The 19,325-nt window shown below is 50.4% G+C and overlaps 1 protein-coding gene across 5 annotated transcripts in view; it reads left to right on the forward strand.

Moving 5' to 3' along the window:
* Positions 1–19,325, forward strand: part of GPT (glutamic--pyruvic transaminase) — a 33,342-nt gene that overhangs the window by 7,790 nt on the left and 6,227 nt on the right. The window contains exons 2-8 of one of the 5 annotated variants that reach the window (XM_088676123.1): positions 6,438–6,543; positions 6,934–7,102; positions 13,465–13,554; positions 13,937–14,045; positions 17,032–17,165; positions 17,311–17,554; positions 17,919–17,998. In XM_088676123.1, coding sequence (XP_088532249.1) covers positions 6,965–7,102; positions 13,465–13,554; positions 13,937–14,045; positions 17,032–17,165; positions 17,311–17,554; positions 17,919–17,998 — 795 coding nt within the window. In that variant the 5' untranslated portion in view covers positions 6,438–6,543; positions 6,934–6,964. The other 4 variants (XM_088676124.1, XM_060278208.2, XM_060278210.2 and 1 more) reach the window with 4 other exon arrangements.

Here is a 19,325-nt window from a genome sequence, read left to right on the forward strand (position 1 = left end):
GGGGAGGAGCTGCTCCTGATAAGAGGGGGAGGTTCCCTATACTCTCTTCCCCTTATAGTTCCCCTTAAAAAAAAATCATTCATTCATTCATTCAGAGCATGCAATTGTCATGACTAGGAGCCGTTTTAAAAAAAAGCTATCCAAGTTGGTGATCTATCCAGATGTGATCTAACCATAGCTGCCAAGTTCTGGCCTGAGAAATAAGGGACTGGTCCGGAAGTAGCGCTGCCACCATTTTGGAACTGGGCGGAGCATGCTCAGAAGCTACTTTTGATGCTGCTCTGCCCTGTTCCAAAATGGCCGCCGCACCAGAAGTCGCGCTGCAGCCATTTTGGAACTGGGCAAAGCAGCACCAAAAGTCGCTTCTGAGCATGCTCCGCCCAGTTCCAAAATGACCGCCGCGCCAGAATAAACTGGGAAAAAAACAAAACAATCCGTTTTCCCCCAGCTGGGAACAGCTGGAAAAACGGGGGTTTCCCAGGGAATACGGGAGACTTGGCAGCTATGGATCTAACCTCTGTGTAAGCTTTGCGCAAGCAAACCAGGAATTATTATAAGGTTGTCTTGAGAGTTCTCTGAAAGAGATCTGTTCCCCAGAACACCATCTGCGAAGCCTGGTCCAGGATGCTAGACCTGCCCCTCAAGCTCAGACTGGGTGGATTTAGCCTGGCACCGGGGACCTGTAACACAAGTAGAAAAATGGATGAATTTACCACACCATTTCCCCCTTCGCACCTATTGCTGCCAAGTACAGTCCATAGCTTCCTCTGGCTAGACCTTTTCCAGTTATCTGCACCACCCCCTGATGACTGCAGGCTGGACAGTGGTTGCAACATTTCCACAAGTCCCGTTGAGAAGCCCATGGACAGGCTTTTGTGCTTCTCTGGGTGTGGCTCCCACAGCTTCTTATCTTCAGCTTCTAGCCAGAAAAGCACTTCCGGCTGATTTGGTGCACTCCTCAGCCTGCATTTCTGACACCGTGTGATAATTCTAGGTCTGCAGATAGACCAGAGGAAGGAGGGATGGCTTCAAACAACTTCCTTTCTTAGGCCAACTTCTGCAACAGCCTCTGGAGCCTGACGGGAACTTCATAGAAAGCCCTCAAATCACCTGCTTCTTAATACTAAGGGAATGTCTCAAAGTTACTTGAAGGATTGCCTCTGGGAATCTGCCCACCCTCTCAGATCAGCTGCAGAGACCCTCTTGAGACCCTGCCTCACAGTTCTCCTGAGGTTCAGCTGGAGGCAGCAAGGGACTCGAGACACTTCAGGTGTGGAACTCCCCGCCTCAAGAGGTTAGCTTTCCTTTCCTCTTTCTTTGGCTGTCATTGGCCACGGAAAACTTTCCTTTACAAGCAAGCTTTTCATTCTGTTGTGGATTCCTGCGTCTGCTTTTTCTCCGCACAGCCGTCTAAGTCCCCTTGCCCTCCAGGCTTTTCCCCAAATTATTGGAGACTATGCCTGCAGGAAGTGAACTTCTCCCCACCCTCTTCTTGCCTCTTCCGGTCCTGGGAGACCAGCGGGGAGGGGAGTTGTTGCAGTGGGGGGGGGGGAGACACCCATGCCTCTTCTCCAACAGACTCATTTCTGCCTCCTGGCCTCTCTCTCCTCCTGCTTCCACTTCTGCCTCCGAGTCTGGACTTCTCTCTGTCACAAACTCTCCCTGCTCACTAAGCCCTGTTACCCCTTCAGCTTCTGATGTGGGAATTTTCAGGGTGGCAGGAGAAGATACCTATATTGTTTATTAGTATCCTTCCAAACTTGCGCTAGCAAGTTCCTTTCCTTAGCAGAGTTTACATTCCCCTTTTTACATGCACAGCAGAAATAATAATAATAATAATAATAATAATAATAAATAATAATAATAATTTATTTATACCCCGCCCATCTGGCCGGGTTCCCCCAGCCACTCTGGTTGCAAACTCCTGTGAGTTTCTTAAGAAAATACGCCATTCAATCTGGCTTGCCCAGATTGAAATGTGTTCTAATATTTTCCTGGTAAGACCCTTTGAATCCCTCCTAAAAGAATAAAGACACCACAGTCTTATTCATAAGTAACAAAAAGAAAGTTTACTCGCGATCAGGCAGAGCACAGTGTGATCCCTGCAGGCAGGCTCAAGGCTTAAGGTTTCAAACATAGACAAACAGGTTTACCCCATATGTGGGTTGACCTAATGATGTTTTTCAGTGTATCTGATGAAGTGTGTATGCACATGAAAGCTCATACCAAAATTAAAACTTAGTTGGTCTTTAAGGTCATTTTCTAATGACTGCAGTTAGCAGTCTAGCAGTTCACAGGAAGAAAGGAAGATGGAAAAGGAGGGAGGGAGTGCTGCGTGACTCATCCTTTTGTTCCCTGGCCAGGTAAGGCCATGCCCACCTCTGGTCACATGCAAAAGGAAGGATGCTCCAGCCAGGAGGAACAGGACGTTTCGACTGGCTGGACCAAACATCCCCTTGCATGTCTTCTCCAGCATTACAGTGAAGGTTGTACTTGACTGCCTCTCATGAGAGAGCCAGTGTGGTGTAGTGGTTAAGAGCGGTAGACTCGTAATCTGGGGAGCCGGGTTCGTGTCTCCGCTCCTCCACATGCAGCTGCTGGGTGACCTTGGGCTAGTCACACTTCTCTGAAGTCTCTCAGCCCCACACACCTCACAGAGTGTTTGTTGTGGGAGAGGAAGGGAAAGGAGATTCCTTCGGGTAGTGATAAAGCGGGATATCAAATCCAAACTCTTCTTCATGGATCACACCCCACACCGCACACCTCCTCCTCCCCATCTCCTCCCTCTTCTCCCTCATTGACACCCCCCACCACCACTCCCCAGGCTTTGAGCTTTCTTCCCTTGGGGGCTCCCCAGCCGGTGCCTCCCACTATTCCTCTCTGTGTCCAACCAGCCCATGACAATGGGCCATATTCCTGATCCATCAGGACTCTTCCTATGGTCTTAGGAAAGCAGAGTAGAATTTTCATGAATTGGTAAAGAAAAGCTGCAGGCGCTGTCCCATCAGAATGGAGGCCCTAAGAGGAGGCATGGGGTCTTTGCCTTCCTGGCCGCCTCTTGCCATTTGCACTGACCCTGAGAAGTCTCACGATGTTCTGTTCCAGAAGGTTCTGCTCTGTCCCTCACAAGGCAAAAGAACCCCCTGGAGCCACTGACACCCAAGTTCAGGCACTGGCGAGGGAAGGATGGGGCCCACCTGAGCATGGAGCAATGGCAGGTGAGGGGAAGGGCCTGAAATTCCCAGATAGTAGTAGTAGTAGTAGTAGTAATACTAATAATATTTTATATTATTTATACCCCACCCATCTGGCTGGGTTTCCCGAGCCACTCTGGGCAGCTCCCAACATAATAATAATAATAATAATAATAATAATAATAATAATAATAATAATTTTTATTATTTATACCCCACCCATCTGGCTGGGTTTCCCCAGCCACTCTGGGCAGCTCCCAACATAATAATAATAATAATAATAATAATAATAATAATAATAATAATATACAGGGCTGTCTTCAAAAAGTCAGATACAGGTAGTTGTTTATTTCCTTGATGGGAGAGCATTCCACAGGGTGGGTGCCACCACCGAGAAGGCCCTCTGCCTGGTTCTGGCAGGCGCTGGCAGGCGCCCACTCCAGTCGGCAATTGTGCTGCAGCATTCTGCACTCACTGCAGCTTCCGGATCCAGCCCCAGGGAAGCCCAACATAGAGTGCATTGCAGTAATCCAGTCTTGATGTATCCAATGCATGTAGTGCTGGATCCAGACACACCCCCAGACTGTGAACCTGCTCCTTGCTGGGGAGAGCAACCCCATCCTGGGCAGGCAGAATCAGTTTCTTGGACCTGGGAGCTACTCGTCCTCAAATCCTCCGTCTTGCCAGGATTCAAGTTCAGCTCGTTTGCCCTCATCTGTTTTGAATCATAGAATCATAGAATCATAGAGTTGGAAGAGACCACAAGGGCCATCCAGTCCAACCCCCTGCCAAGCAGGAAACACCATCAAAGCATTCTTGACATATGCCTGTCAAGCCTCTGCTTAAAGACCTCCAAAGAAGGAGACTCCACCACACTCCTTGGTAGCAAATTCCACTGCCCAACAGCTCTTACTGTCAGGAAGTTCTTCCTAATGTTTAGGTGGAATCTTCTTTCTTGTAGTTTGAATCCATTGCTCCGTGTCCGCTTCTCTGGAGCAGCAGAAAACAACCTTTCTCCCTCCTCTATATGACATCCTTTGATATATTTGAACATGGCTATCATATCACCCCTTAACCTTCTCTTCTCCAGGCTAAACATACCCAGCTCCCTAAGCCGTTCCTGATAAGGCATCGTTTCCAGGCCTTTGACCATTTTGGTTGCCCTCCTCTGGACACGTTCCAGCTTGTCAGTATCCTTCTTGAACTGTGGTGCCCAGAACTGGCCACAGTACTCCAGGTGAGGTCTGACCAGAGCGAAATACAGTGGTACTATTACTTGCCTTGATCTAGATGCTATACTCCTATTGACATTTCACGCAGGCAAGAACCCAGGGGTTGCACAACCTCTCCTGATTCAGATGTTCTGGAGAAACAGGGCAGAGTGCCATCAGCCTCCAAACCCCAAAAGACCATTCTTTTCCCAACAGCTTCATTTGTGGCGATCTGTCGTGGAACAACAACCCCCTTGAAGAAGATAACAGTGCTTACCCAGATCTCATTGCCCTTCCCCCATAACAGTTCAGGCTTCAGGGCACCAGAAATGTAGCTTCATCACTGGGCACAGGGATGCCACCAGAAACCAGATCCTCCAACACTCGGAGGATCCAAATCAGGGTGCTCGTTTTTTTGGTCAGCGGCTCTGGCACAAGCCAGCCATCTCCTGCCAGAATGCCTGACCATAAAATGAGCGCCTTTTGCTCGGGTGCCAGGTGAGTTCCTCTAGAGTGGCCTCTTCCCGCTTGGAGAAATCAGGATTTGCTGGGACACCGGCAGAAAGCATGATTGATAAATCGTTTCCCTGACTGCTACGGGAGAAAGGAGGGCAGTTGACTGGTAGGCAGAAACTAGGGGAATAGGAAACGGCTTATAACAAGGTTGCCTCCAGGCTGCCAGTATTTTGCAGGAGGAATTCAAGTGCAGGCCAGACCTTGACATTTGTCCATTTAAAACGCGTTCAAGTTCTTTTGCTGTAGCACAAACAAAGTCCCAATACCAGCAAAGCACCAGACTTTGTGGGCCACCCCGTACGACCCATTTACTGAGCATTCATCCTGATTCGCTTGCCCAAAGCTTATGCAGAAATTAAACCAAGGAGGGGGGAGGACTCTGCCTTGAGCAACTTGGAGGGAAGGTGGGATATTGTTGTTGTTTAGTCGTTTAGTCGTGTCCGACTCTTCGTGACCCCATGGACCATAGCACGCCAGGCACTCCTGTCTTGCACTGCCTCCTGCAGTTTGTTCAAACTCATGTTCGTAGCTTCAAGAACACTATCCAACCATCTTGTCCTCTGTCGTCCCCTTCTCCTAGTGCCCTCCATCTTTCCCAACATCAGGGTCTTTTCCAGGGAGTCTTCTCTTCTCATGAGATGGCCAAAGTATTGGAGCCTCAGCTTCAGGATCTGTCCTTCCGGTGAGCACTCAGGGCTGATTTCCTTCAGAATGGATAGGTTTGATCTTCTTGCAGTCCATGGGACTCTCAAGAGTCTCCTCCAGCACCATAATTCAAAAGCATCAATTCTTCGGCGATCAGCCTTCTTTATGGTCCAGCTCTCACTTCCATACATCACTACTGGGAAAACCATAGCTTTAACTATACGGACCTTTGTCGGCAAGGTGATGTCTCTGCTTTTTAAGATGCTGTCTAGGTTTTATTGCTTTTATATAAAAGTCACAAACAGAGACTTTCATTGCTTTCATTGAAAGTCACAAACAGAGACTTTCATTGCTTTTATATAAAAGTCACAAACAGAGCGGCTGGAAGCAGTTCCTCACCTGCCAACCTGGCGGCTTCCGACTATTGAACTCTGGGCGTGCTAGAATCCTGGATGGGGCCAAAACGAGGCTGGCTGATACGCATTGGGGAAACGGGTTGACAGAACCCTCCATTTCGCAAGCAGCCTGTTGTGTCAAAATTCTTCCTAAATTCATCAGGAGCAATTTGCTGAGAAGTTTTCGTGTGAATCCTTCGCTGTCCCTCTTACACAACCCTGACCCATGAAACGACAGGGCCCCCCTCTGCTCCCCAGCAGGTCCCCTGAGCATTCTTACCCCTCTGTTTGAGCTTCTCCTCCCAACCCCTCTCCCTCTGCCCATGATGGCACCCTGCCCAGGCAGGCCCAGTGAAAGTCTCTGTGGGAGACAGGAGGGTGCGGGGAGTGAGTTTGCTTTCTGCCTTTGTTCCCCAAGGCGAGGTGGCAGGTCCCTTTCAGTCCTGCTCCACAATGTGGCTCTTTCTTCCTTGCAGCCCAGAGTCTCCTCCCTCTTGCCCTGGATTAAAAGGAGAATGCTCACTCCTTCCCCTCCTGTGTGGGAACAAGCCTGCCTCTTCCCCTGCCTGGTAGCTGAGCTGGGTAGGTGCCCTTCTCCTCTGGGGCAGGGAAGGCAGCCAGCCCCCCACCCCTGGATTGCAGGGGAGAGCTGGAGCCTCCTTTCTTCCCCTTTCCTTGACAAGCCAGCTCCAGCCTGGCACCCTTTCGATTTTTCCTGCTTGGGAATGCGTAGACCTTTGCCACCTGCCCAGCTCCTGCCCCGCCCGTGCCCAGATCTCAGCCAGGACTTTACTCCCAGCTGCCGAAGCAGTCAGGGCCAATGTTCCCCTGAAGGGCGATGCCAAGGCATGGGCTGGCGAGGGCTGTCCTGGGCCGCAGCCTCCTCCCCAGTGCCAGGCTCTGGGGGTGCCCGCGGTGGACAGAGGCGTTACTGAGCCCGTCCCTCAGCCCTGCTCCCTTCTTGCTTCGCAGGGCCCTTCAGCAGCAAGTGAGCCAGCCAGGAATGGCGGAGAATGGGCTGGCTCGGCGGGAGAAGGTGCTGACCCTCGAGACCCTGAACCCCTCAGTCAAGAGGGTGGAGTATGCCGTGCGGGGACCCATTGTCACCCGAGCCCTCCAGCTGGAGAAGGAGCTTCAGCAGGTAAGGGGGGGGCTCTCCTTCGAGGGGGGTGTTTAAAGATTGCTCAGACGCCTGTCTGCCAGGAATTCTTCAGCTGAGATTCCTGCATTGCAGGGGGTTGGACTAGATGGCCCTTGGGGGTCCCTTCCAACTCATTGCCGTTCTATGATCCTAAGAGAGGAACGTGCCTATCCCCGTGGCATCAGGCCAGAGAAGCATCCCACCCCTGGCAAGACTCCTCTCTCACCTTGAGTTGGGGATTTAGCTAGATACTTTGATCATTTATCAGTTTGCAATGTTTCTAGACCAGGGGGCCGGTCCACTGTCCCTCAGACCTTGTGGGGGGCCGGACTATATTTTGGAAAAAAAAATATGAACGAATTCCTATGCCCCACAAAAAACCCAGAGATGCATTTTAAATAAAAGGAGACATTCTACTCATGTAAAAACATGCTGATTCCTGGATCGTCCGCGGGCCGGATTTAGAAGGTGATTGGGCCGCATCAGGCCCCCGGGCCTTAGTTTGGGGATCCCTGTTCTAGACCATCGTTTGAGCAGAGCATTCACAAGGCTGTAAATGCAAGCACAAATCCAGTAAAAGCAAACCTAAATGATATGAAACAAAACAGCTGGAAAGAAAATTGGGTTTCTGTCTGATGGGACTCGGACGGGTCTGGCATCTGCTCCGGATGAACTGATCTGTACCGATGCAGGTATTGGACACCTTGATCAAAAGGTGCAGAGTGGCAGACAGAACTTTGAAATGACATACATAAGGGAGAACTGTCTGACGGTAAGAGCTGTTTGACAGCGGACTGGGGCTGGCATCTCCTTCCTTGGAGGTTTTTAAACAGGGGTTGGACGGCTATCTGTCAGGGATGCAGGGGGTTGGACTAGATGACCCCTGGTTCCCTTCCAACCCTACAGTTCTACGATTCATACACACACAGGTGATAAACGGCTAGACAAAATGTCTTGGAGAACAGACCCAGACTATAAGACTGTCCCCTCTTAAGAAACCACTAAACTAAGGTTTCCCAGCATCCCAAAAGATACCGTATTTGCAAGCTGATCTGGGTGCCCCAAAGGGTGGTGGGCTTCCGAAAGGGTCAGCGGGCAGCAGCTGCAGCTCCCGAAAACCTCCTGGAGTGGAGCCCAAGGGCGGCGGGTACCCAGGGGGCACCGAGGCTCCCTGTGCTTGTGAGAGTCCTCTGACCCAGAAAGGTCTGGAGCCCAACAGACGAAGCTGGTGCACTTGTTTTTTCTGGGGTCAATGGTGATGGCTGGCAGCCTTAGTGGTTGCAGCGAGGGTTCCTTGCATCACACGGGGTTGGACTAAATGGCCTCTGGGTCCCTTCCAGCTCTAAAATTCTATGGTTCTAGTTCTGGAGCCCAGCCAAGTCCCGTCCATCTGAAAAGTTATGCCGGGCTTCTTAGTTTAAGCTGGTCTTCCACAAACTGGTGTCCCTTTTGGAGCTGGCAACACTAGCTGAGCTCATGGTCCTCAAAGTCCAGTGTCAAGTCAGGGCTGGATTTGCGACCCCCGCCCTTTGTTACGCTGAAATCACAACCCCTCTGGTCTCTGGTCTCTTGCAGGGGGTGTGTGGGAGCCCTTCTGCTGCTCAATACAGGGTCATCCGTGTACAGGACGCTTTATGCAGCTCCCTGCCCCAAGGGACTTACAATCTAGAAATAGCTGCAAGGAAAACAGTGGAGGAGAATGGAGGGAGGGGCTTGTAGGGAAAGGAGACCGCTGGCTTGGAAGTGTCTGCAAATGTTGTGCCTCTCTGATCCTGTGCCTCCCCCCCCCTCCCCCGGGCAGATTTATTTTATTTATTTATTCATAAAATTTATACACCTGCTCCATTGTAAAAAAACGCACAACTCAAAGCGGGCAGCACAAACGATAAAATAATAAAATTACCAATCAGCAACATTAACAACAATAATTAAAAACCTTTGGAAAGGTAAAATAACAACATGCCAAAATCAATTTAAAACTTTCTAAGCATCCACACAGGCTTGTCTGAACAAGAAGGCTTTTTGTTGTTGTTGTTTAGTCGTTTAGTCGTGTCCGACTCTTTGTGACCCCATGGACTGGAGCACGCCGGACACTCCTGTCTTCCACTGCCTCCCGCAGTTTGGTCGTAGCTTCGAGAACACTGTCCAACCATCTCGTCCTCTGTCGTCCCCTTCTCCTTGTGCCCTCCATCTTTCCCAACATCAGGGTCTTTTCCAGGGAGTCTTCTCTTCTCATGAGGTGGCCAAAGACGCCTGCTTCCTGGGAGAAAAGCAATGACAAACCTAGACAGCATCTTAAAAAGCAGAGACATCACCTTGCCGACAAAGGTCCGTATAGTTAAAGCTATGGTTTTCCCAGTAGTGATGTATGGAAGTGAGAGCTGGACCATCAAGAAGGCTGGACAGTGTTCTCGAAGCTACGAACATGAGTTTGACCAAACTGCGGGAGGCAGTGCAAGACAGGAGTGCCTGGCGTATATGGTCCATGGGGTCACGAAGAGTCGGACACGACTAAACGACTAAACAACAACAACAACAAAAAGAGGACAGCAAAGGCCCCCTCCCTGCCTGATGTCAAGTGGCAGGGAGTTCCAAAGTGTAGCTGGTGCCACACTACAAGATTGAGCTGCTCTGCCTCTGCAGTTGGAGTCAGTGATGCTTCTGGATCCCAGTTGCTGGATGCCTCAGGAGGGGAGAATAACTCTCTTGTGCTCGGATCCTGGCTTACGGGATTCCCTTTGGGAGCATCTGATGGCCCACTGTGAGAACAGGAGGCTGGACTAGCTGGACCTCATTTGGCCTGATCCAGCAGGCTCTTCTTATATTCTGAGTTGCTGGAAGGGTCTCATCCCTGTGGGATCCTTCTCTGACCTTGGCACCACAAGAGCCCCCCCCCAATCCACTCTCCCCTGGCTGGCATCCCCCTTCCCCTGAAGGCTCTCACGTCCGCCTCCATGATGTGCCAGGACTGTGCTGGCCAGGGCAGGAGAGTGGTCACCCAGCGTATTGTCCCACTGCCATGGCAACCTGCACGGTGCGTGACTCTGAATGGGGTTTCTCCCTCTTCCTCTTGGCTCAACACCCCCTTGCGGGGGAAGCACAAAAGGAGCCTTGCGGGTGAGGATGGGGGGGGGTCCCAAGGAGGCCCCTCGCCCTCCAGGCTGCCTTCATGGCGGACGCTCTCCTGAGGCTGCCAACTGTGGCTTCCTGGTGGGATTTTTTTCTGGAGAGAAGGCAGGGAAGGGAGCTTTTGCCGCATCAAAAGTATTTCTCTGTAGTAACTAAGTAAGAGAACGAGAGGGAAGGAACAAAAGCCGAGGTAAACATTTTACCAACTGTTCTGGAAACCTCAACACCTACCTGAAGTGTAACAACTGCTTTTTAGGAAACCGAAGCTTAAGAAAAAGCTCTGCACATACTACTGTGTTTTAGCCTGTGACATCCTTGTATTTAGTTTAATAAGTTCTACCTGAAACAACACATCTCCTGTCCCAACTTGGTCTCACCAACCTCTTTGTCGTGACAAAATAAAAAAATTCCTTCAGTAGCACCTTAAAGACCAACTAAGTTTTTATTTTGGTATGAGCTTTCGTGTGCATGCACACTTCTTCAGATACACTAGAAACAGAAGCAACCAGACCTTCATATATATATTCTGAGGGTGGGGGGGGGGGTTGATGGGAATGGGTGATGGGCTGTAAGAGTGGTAAACCTGTTGATGGCTGTTAACGACTGCTGATTACTGCAATAGGTCCTGCAGGGAAAAAACAAGGGCTGAGGCTAAAGAAAGCTTGATCATGCATAACGAGATAAGAATCCTATGTCTTTATTCATCCCAGGTGGCTCCGTGGTTTTAAGCTTGGTAATGAGTCCCAATTCAGCAATTTCTCTTTCTTGTCTGTTTCTGAAATTTTTCTGTAATAAAACAGCTGCTTTGAGATCTTGTATAGAATGTCCTGGGAGATTGAAGTGTTCTCCTACTGGTTTCTCTGTCGTCTGGTTCCTGATGTCAGATTTATGTCCATTTATCCTTTGGCGTCGGGTTTGGCCTGTCTGGTTCCTGATGTCAGATTTATGTCCATTTATCCTTTGGCGTCGGGTTTGGCCTGTCTGGTTCCTGATGTCAGATTTATGTCCATTTATCCTTTGGCGTAGGGTTTGGCCTGTCTGGTTCCTGATGTCAGATTTATGTCCATTTATCCTTTGGCGTAGGGTTTGGCCTGTCTGCCACTTTGTCCTTGCCCACAACCACTTCAAATTTGGTGATGACCTGTTCCTCCAGATCAGCGGCACAGCCATGGGCACCCGCATGGCCCCACAGTATGCCAACATATTCATGGCAGATTTAGAACGTTTCCTGAACTCAAACCTCTCTTGTACCTACGATACATTGACGATATTTTTATTATCTGGACACATGGACAACAGACCCTGGAAACCTTCCACCAGACATTCAATGACTTTCACCCCACCATCAACCTAACAATGAACCAATCTATGCAAGAAATACATTTTTTGGACACTACTATAAAAATACAGGATGGATGTATAGACACCACCTTATACAGAAAACCAACTGACCGACAAACATATCTACATGCTTCTAGCTACCATCCCAAACATACCAAACAATCCATCGTATACAGCCAGGCCTTACGTTACAACCGCATCTGTTCCAGCTCTACAGACAGAGAATCTCACCTAAGAGATCTACAGCAAACCTTTTTAGAACTAAAATATCCACCTGATGAAGTTAAACATCAGATCAACAGAGCCAGACTGATACCTAGAGAGAACCTGCTGCAAGACAGACCCAAAAAAGAAAATAACAGAACACCACTAGTCATCACATACAGCTCCCAAGCTAAAACAGTACAACGCATCATCAGAGATCTACAGCCTCTCCTGGACAATGACAGCTCCCTTTCTCAAGCTCTGGGAGGAAGACCTTTCATTGCCTACAGACAGCCACCCAATCTTAAACAACTCCTCACCCACAATAATACAACCACCAGACTTAACATGGACACTGGCACCAGAGCCTGCAATAAACCCAGATGCCAACTTTGCTGCCACATACACCCAGACAACACCATTACTGGCCCCAACAACATCCAACATACCATCTCAGGACTATTTAATTGCTCATCTTCTAATATTGTGTATGCCATCAAATGCCAACAGTGCCCTTCAGCTCTCTATATTGGACAAAAGACAGAGAAACCAGTAGGAGAACATTTCAATCTCCCAGGACATTCTATACAAGATCTCAAAGCAGCTGTTTTATTACAGAAAAATTTCAGAAACAGACAAGAAAGAGAAATTGCTGAATTGGGACTCATTACCAAGCTTAAAACCACGGAGCCACCTGGGATGAACAGAGATATCGGATTCTTATCTCATTATGCATGATCTAGCTTTCTTTTGTGCCTCATTATGCATGATCTAGCTTTCTTTTGTGCCTAGCTCCCCCCCCGCAGGACCAATTGCAGCCATCAGCAGTCGTTAACAGCCATCAACAGGTTTACCACTCCTAACAGCCCATCACCCGTTCCCACCCCACCCCCACCCTCTGAATATATATAAGGGTCTGACTCTTCTGTTTCAAGTGTATCTGAAGAAGTGTGCATGCACACAAAAGCTCATACAAAAATAAAAACTTAGTTGGTCTTTAAGGTGCTACTGAAGGAATTTTTTTATTTTGTTTCGACTCAGACCAACATGGCTACCTACCTGTAACTACTCTTTGTCGTGAATTAAACTTTTCATGTTCAGCTTCTGCTTGGGAGTTTTGGGTGGGCGGCGCACCAAACATCACCCCCCTCAGCAAAGACACCCAGGGCGGCCCCCCACAACCGCACCCCCCTTTCTCCACCCCTGGCCGTCTCCCCCGCTCTTTCCAGGCAAAGCTCCACCCTTAAACACTCCAAATGTTTTTGTTTCTTTCTTTTTGCCCTGGCACTTTCCCCGTGATAATCCGCTCTCTAGTGCTCAATCAAAGCAAATGTCAGTTTGGATTTTCCACAAGTTGCCATTTGTTCCGATTGAGCTTTAAAGAGTGGCTTTTCCTGGAGAAAGCATCAGAGAGACAGAAAAGGAGGTGCTCAGAGATGGGGGGAAGTGTGGAGAAACCTTAACGCTACAATATCCTTTTGGAGCAGAGGCCACCAGAACTGCACAGAATATTACCACTGCTGACACACCATGGATGTGTGTGTGTGTGTGTGTGTGTGTGTGTGTGTGATAAAATCTCTTCATTGCTGATGCGCGGCTGACTCTGGGGTGGGGCGGGATTGGTGGCGCTGGCCGAGGGCTGCCCCCTGTGCCAAAAACCACAGCTGCACATCTTCTCCTCTTTGCAGGGGGCGAAGAAGCCCTTCACGGAGGTGATCAGAGCCAACATTGGCGATGCCCAGGCAATGGGGCAGAAGCCCATCACCTTCCTCCGCCAGGTACGGTCCGAGAGGAGGGCGGCGAGGGGGGCAGCCACAGGTGGGCTGAGGTCAGGGATGCAGGGGGTGGAACACCAGAGACAGCCCCGGGTGGAAAGGAGGAGAGGGGAGGGCCAGGAGGGCAGACCTGTTGGATTTCTGCCTGGACCAGAACTGTTAAAAGGTTAGGGGGGAAGTGGCTAGGGTGGTGGGGAGAATTGACTCCCCTGAGTTTCCATTAATCAAATTGGATCAGTGGGGGATGGTGGGAATTGTAGTCCAAAGACCTAGAGGGGACCTGCTTGGCCAGAGTCTGACTGAGAGGGTGCCCCTCACTAGACTGAAATGGGAGGGGTTCTGGAGACCACAGAGGCTGGTTCTCAGCTTTGCTCTCCCCTGGCAGGTCAGCGCCCTCTGCATGTTCCCGGACCTCTTGAAGGACCCCAACTTTCCTGAGGATGCAAAGCAGAAGGCCCGGAGGCTGCTGGCAGTGTGTGGGGGGCAGAGCATTGGTGAGAGCCTTTGCCCTTCCTGGGGCATCCTTTCCTGAGGGTGGGTGCCAAGTTCCAACTGCCCCTTCCACCCTCTTGCTGAAACACCTCCATCCCACAGAAGAACAGCTTGGAGCTTCTCTGGCCTTCCAAGTGTTCAAACTCAGAGGCGTAGGAAGGCATAGCTGCCAAGTACCCCGTTTTCCCCGGGAAACCTCCGTTTTTACTTACCTTTTCCCGGCGGTCTCCCATATCACTTCGTCTCCCGTTTTTCTCCGTTATTTTCTCCTGCCGGCGGCCATTTTTTTCTTTCTGATTTGCCCTTCTATGGGCACAAAAAATGGCCGCCGCCGGCTTCAAAAGTCGCATCTACGTATGTCCGGAAGTGCATAAACGCGACTTCCAGTGTCGGCGGCAGCCATTTTTGGTGCCCATAGTTGGGCAGAGCGACACCGGAAGTTGCGTCGACGCACTTCCTGACATGCGTAGAAGCGACTTTCGAAGCTGGCGGCCATTTTTGGTGCCCATAGAAGGGCAAAACGACACTGGAAGTTACGTCGACGCAACTTCCGGTGTCACACGGCTGCCGGTTCCAGATTCTGCAGTCCGGGACTTGGAAGGTAAGGTAGGAAGGGGGGGTGCGGGGTGTGTGGTTCGCCCCAGGTGTCATCCCTGAGGGGGTGACAAAATGGCACACTGCGGGGGTTGGCATTTACCGTGGGGCCTGACCTGCAGCGCACCCAAGCCACATGTCTCTCCTGGGAGTGATGCAGTGGCTCAAGGCACGGTGCTGCCCAAAACAGCAGCATGGGGCTTGCGTTCGCCGGGTGGATTATGTGGGCAGGTCGCCGCACCGCCCCCCTTGGGCAGATTGCCACACCGCCCTGTGCACGGATCGCCGTCCCACCCCCGTGGGTAACTCGCCCCACCCCCGCCTTAGTGGGTACCAGAGTAGCTAGCTACACCCCTGTTCAAACTTCAACTCCCATTGCCCCCAGGAGCATATAGGTCTGCTGGCGGAGGCTGATGGGAATCCTGGTCCAGAACATTCGGAGGGCACCGTGTTGGCAGAAGCTGTTTTAGGCGGATGCCTCTTGTAGACTCGTATGAGCATTGTGGCTCTCTGGAGAGCATAAGGAGAGCCTGCAGGATCAGGCCAATGGCCCATCTAGGCCAGCACCCTGTCCTCCCAGTGGCCAACCAGATGACCCAATGGGAAACCTGCAAGGGATCAGATTGCATCCTGTGTGGCCAGCTCCCAAAGGGATGGAGAGCGAGGCCTCCAGGGAAAGGACCGTGGGCAAGTCATTTGCTTCCCATCTGTGAAATGGGAACAATTATTGCCCTTTTTACAGATTTGCACAAACGCAACCAGTGAAGGCTCGTGGTGTTGTCATTGCACAGTACAAATATTTTTCAGTATCATCATCCGTCCTCTTCACGCAATACCCGCTTGGGGTCCGATCAGATTTGATCTTATGGTATTTCTTATTAAACTTGCATAGCACTCTTCAAAGATTTGTACATGTGAAAAGGACCTAGGAGTCTTGGTAGACCACAGACTTGACATGAGTCAACAGTGTGATGCAGCAGCTCAAAAAGCCAATGCAATTCTGGGCTGCATCAATAGGAGTATAGCGTCTAGATCAAGGGAAGTAATAGTACCACTGTATTCTGCTCTGGTCAGACCTCACCTGGAATACTGTGTCCAGTTCTGGGCACCACAGTTCAAGAAGGATATTGACAAGCTGGAACGTGTCCAGAGGAGGGCAACCAAAATGGTCAAAGGCCTGGAAACGATGCCTTATGAGGAACGGCTTAGGGAGCTGGGTATGTTTAGCCTGGAGAAGAGAAGGTTAAGGGGTGATATGATAGCCATGTTCAAATATATAAAAGGATGTCATATAGAGGAGGGTGAAAGGTTGTTTTCTGCTGCTCCAGAGAAGCGGACACGGAGCAATGGATTCAAACTACAAGAAAGAAGATTCCACCTAAACATTAGGAAGAACTTCCTGACAGTAAGAGCTGTTCGACAATGGAATTTGCTGCCAAGGAGTGTGGTGGAGGCTCCTTCTTTGGAGGTCTTTAAGCAGAGGCTTGACAGGCATATGTCAGGAATGCTTTGATGGTGTTTCCTGCTTGGCAGGGGGTTGGACTGGATGGCCCTTGTGGTCTCTTCCAACTCTATGATTCTATGATTCTATGATTTCAGGGCCATATGTGGCATACAAATGCAAAATAAAAACACAAAAAAATAGGAACAATAACAAACCAAACCAATAACAAAAACCAATAACGCCTCTTTTGAATTTTGAATATATATATATTCTACCTCGACCCAGGTGGCGCTGTGGTTAAACCACTGAGCCTAGGGCTTGCTGATCAGAAGGTCGGCGGTTCGAATCCCTGTGACGGGGTGAGCTCCCGTTGCTCGGTCCCAGCTCCTGCCAACCTAGCAGTTCGAAAGCACGTCAAAAAAAATGCAAGTAGATAAATAGGAACCGCTATAGCGGGAAGGTAAACGGCGTTTCCATGTGCTGCTCTGGTTTGCCAGAAGCAGCTTTGTCATGCTGGCCACATGACTTGGAAGCTATACGCCGGCTCCCTCGGCCAATAATGCGAGATGAGCGCGCAACCCCAGAGTCGGTCACGACTGGACCTAATGGTCAGGGGTCCCTTTACCTTTACCTTACCTCGTCACAGATTCCTTCTCTCCTCCTCTCTCTCCCATCTTTTGGCCTTTGGGTTGTATTCAGTCTGACTCCTGTGTTTTCCTCCCTCATGGTTTTGCTTTATGGACTACATAAAATGAGGCTGCATTTTAAATTTTAATATTGTATTTTAATCTGTATTTTAATTAATTTCTTTTCTTTTATGCCTTATTGTAATTTTATTGGTGTTAGCCACCCTGAGCCCGGTTTTGACTGGGGAGGGCGGGGTATAAATATATTATTATTATTATTATTATTATTATTATTATTATTATTATTATTATTATTATCTCCAGGTGCCTATAGTGCCAGCCCAGGCATTGAGCTGATCCGCCAGGATGTGGCTCACTTCATTGAGCGTCGGGACGGCGGAATCCCCTCCAGGGCGGAAAACATCTTCCTATCTACAGGCGCCAGTGATGCGATATGGGTACGGGGGGGGGGGGCGCAGCTCTTGCTTGGGGCTAGAGAGTGAGCGAGGGCGTGAAGTGGGGTGCCGAGGTTTGGTTGCAGGATTGGTGCTGTTCCTTTAACCCCCCCCCACCGCTGAGGCTCCCTCTTGGTCTGCCCCTTAGACGATCCTGAAGCTGCTGGTCACAGGGGAGGGGCGCTCCCGTACGGGGGTGATGATCCCCATCCCCCAGTACCCGCTTTACTCTGCCGCTTTGGCCGAACTCGACGCCGTGCAGATCAACTACTACCTGGATGAGGACAAATGCTGGGCCCTGGACATCGGGGAGCTGCGGAGGGCCCTGAAAGAGGCTCGCCAGCACTGCCAGCCCCGTGCCCTCTGCATCATCAACCCGGGCAACCCGACCGGTAGGGACCCAAAGCTCAGGGTATCCCAGCTGCAGGGGCAGGGGTTGGGAGCGGTGCGCCCCGGGTGCCACCCTGGAGGGGGGTAACACTAGGGCTGCCACTTGCGTGGCAGGCTATATGGCCGCTGTGCGCGAGCAGCAGCCCATAAGGCCGCCGCGCCCCAGTGGCAACCCGTACGGAGTGTGCACACACGGGATGCCGCACATGCACAGTCCGTACGGGGTGCCGCACAGGCGCCGCACCGGGTACCGCCTGGGCTTGGTATGCCACTGTGCAGGGGCAGCCTTGGGTGGTAGGGCACCCGGAGGAGGGCAGAGCGTCTCCTCCTGCAAACTTCTCTCTGTCTCCGCTTCTCCCGCCTCAGGGCAGGTCCAGAGCCACCAGCGCATTGAAGACGTCATCCGCTTTGCCTGGGAGGAGCAGCTCTTCCTCCTGGCCGATGAGGTGAGGCTTTGGGACTCCACACCATCCGAGGCCCCCCCCCCCTCCCCGGTCCCACTTGCGGGTTTCCCAATAGAGGCACGGGGAGGACAGGATGGTAGACTAGCAATGGATTCAAACTTCAAGAAAGAAGATTCCACCTCAACATTAGGAAGAACTTCCTGACAGTAAGAGCTGTTCGGCAGTGGAATTTGCTACCAAGGAGTGTGGTGGAGTCTCCTTCTTTGGAGGTCTTTAAGCAGAGGCTTGACAGCCATCTGTCAAGAATGCTTTGATCGTGTCTCCTGCTAGGCAGGGGATTGGAAGGGGTGGCTCTTTTGGTCTCTTCCAACACTATGATTCTATGATTCTAGGTGGGCCTGATCCAGCACCCAGGGCCCTCTGATGTTCTTATGCAGGGGTCAGCAAACTTTTTCAGCAGGGGGCCGGTCCACTGTCCCTCAGACCTTGTGGGGGGCCGGACTATATTTTGAAAAAAGAATATGAACGAATTCCTATGCCCCACAAATAACCCAGAGATGAATGTTAAATAAAAGGACACATTCTACTCATGTAAAAACACCAGTCAGGCCCCACAAATAACCCAGAGATGCATTTTAAATAAAAGGACACATTCTACTCATGTAAAAATATGCTGATTCCCGGACCTTCCACGGGCCGGATTTAGAAGGCGATTGGGCCGCATCCGGCCCCCGGGCCTTAGTTTGGGGACCCATGTTCTTATGCATCCCCCTTGCTCCATTTACCCATTTGGCCAAGGTCAGGTGGTCTCTCTTCTGAGAAAAAGTCTGGGAATGAGGGAGGCCAAGGCAGAACATCCATGCTCTGGTTCATAAAGCTTCCTTGCTCCTTGGGAGCTTCTTGGGAACTGTGCCAGCGCTTTAGAGACCCCCTTTTCCTCTTGGCCCCTTGGCCTCATTTCCTTGCTCCCTCACTTATTTAACTTGGTAGTTGCTTGTCCCCCAAAGGTCTCCAAGTGAGTTACATTAATATATATATATATATATATATATATATATATATATATATATATACATATATATATTCGTAAACATGATAACACGAGGGAATGGAATGGGGAGGTATCATATAACACATTGCTATTTCATATAACATACAACTTATGGACAAACAAGAGCAAGCCAACAGCCCCATAAATGGTAGCAAATGACATTAACAATATTCAGACAATGAGCAAAGCAGTCTTCCCACCCACCAATTTGCAGATGAACAGAGCCTCACCACCCACACTGAGCCAGCAGTTTTCTTCTCCCTGGTCCTGAATGGGGTAACTGTGCCCCTGAAGGACCAGGTGTGCAGCCTGGGAGTC

The sequence above is a fragment of the Zootoca vivipara genome, chromosome 8 (assembly GCF_965207765.1).
Source record: "Zootoca vivipara chromosome 8, rZooViv2.hap1.1, whole genome shotgun sequence".
NCBI classification, from domain to species: Eukaryota; Metazoa; Chordata; class Lepidosauria; order Squamata; family Lacertidae; genus Zootoca; species Zootoca vivipara.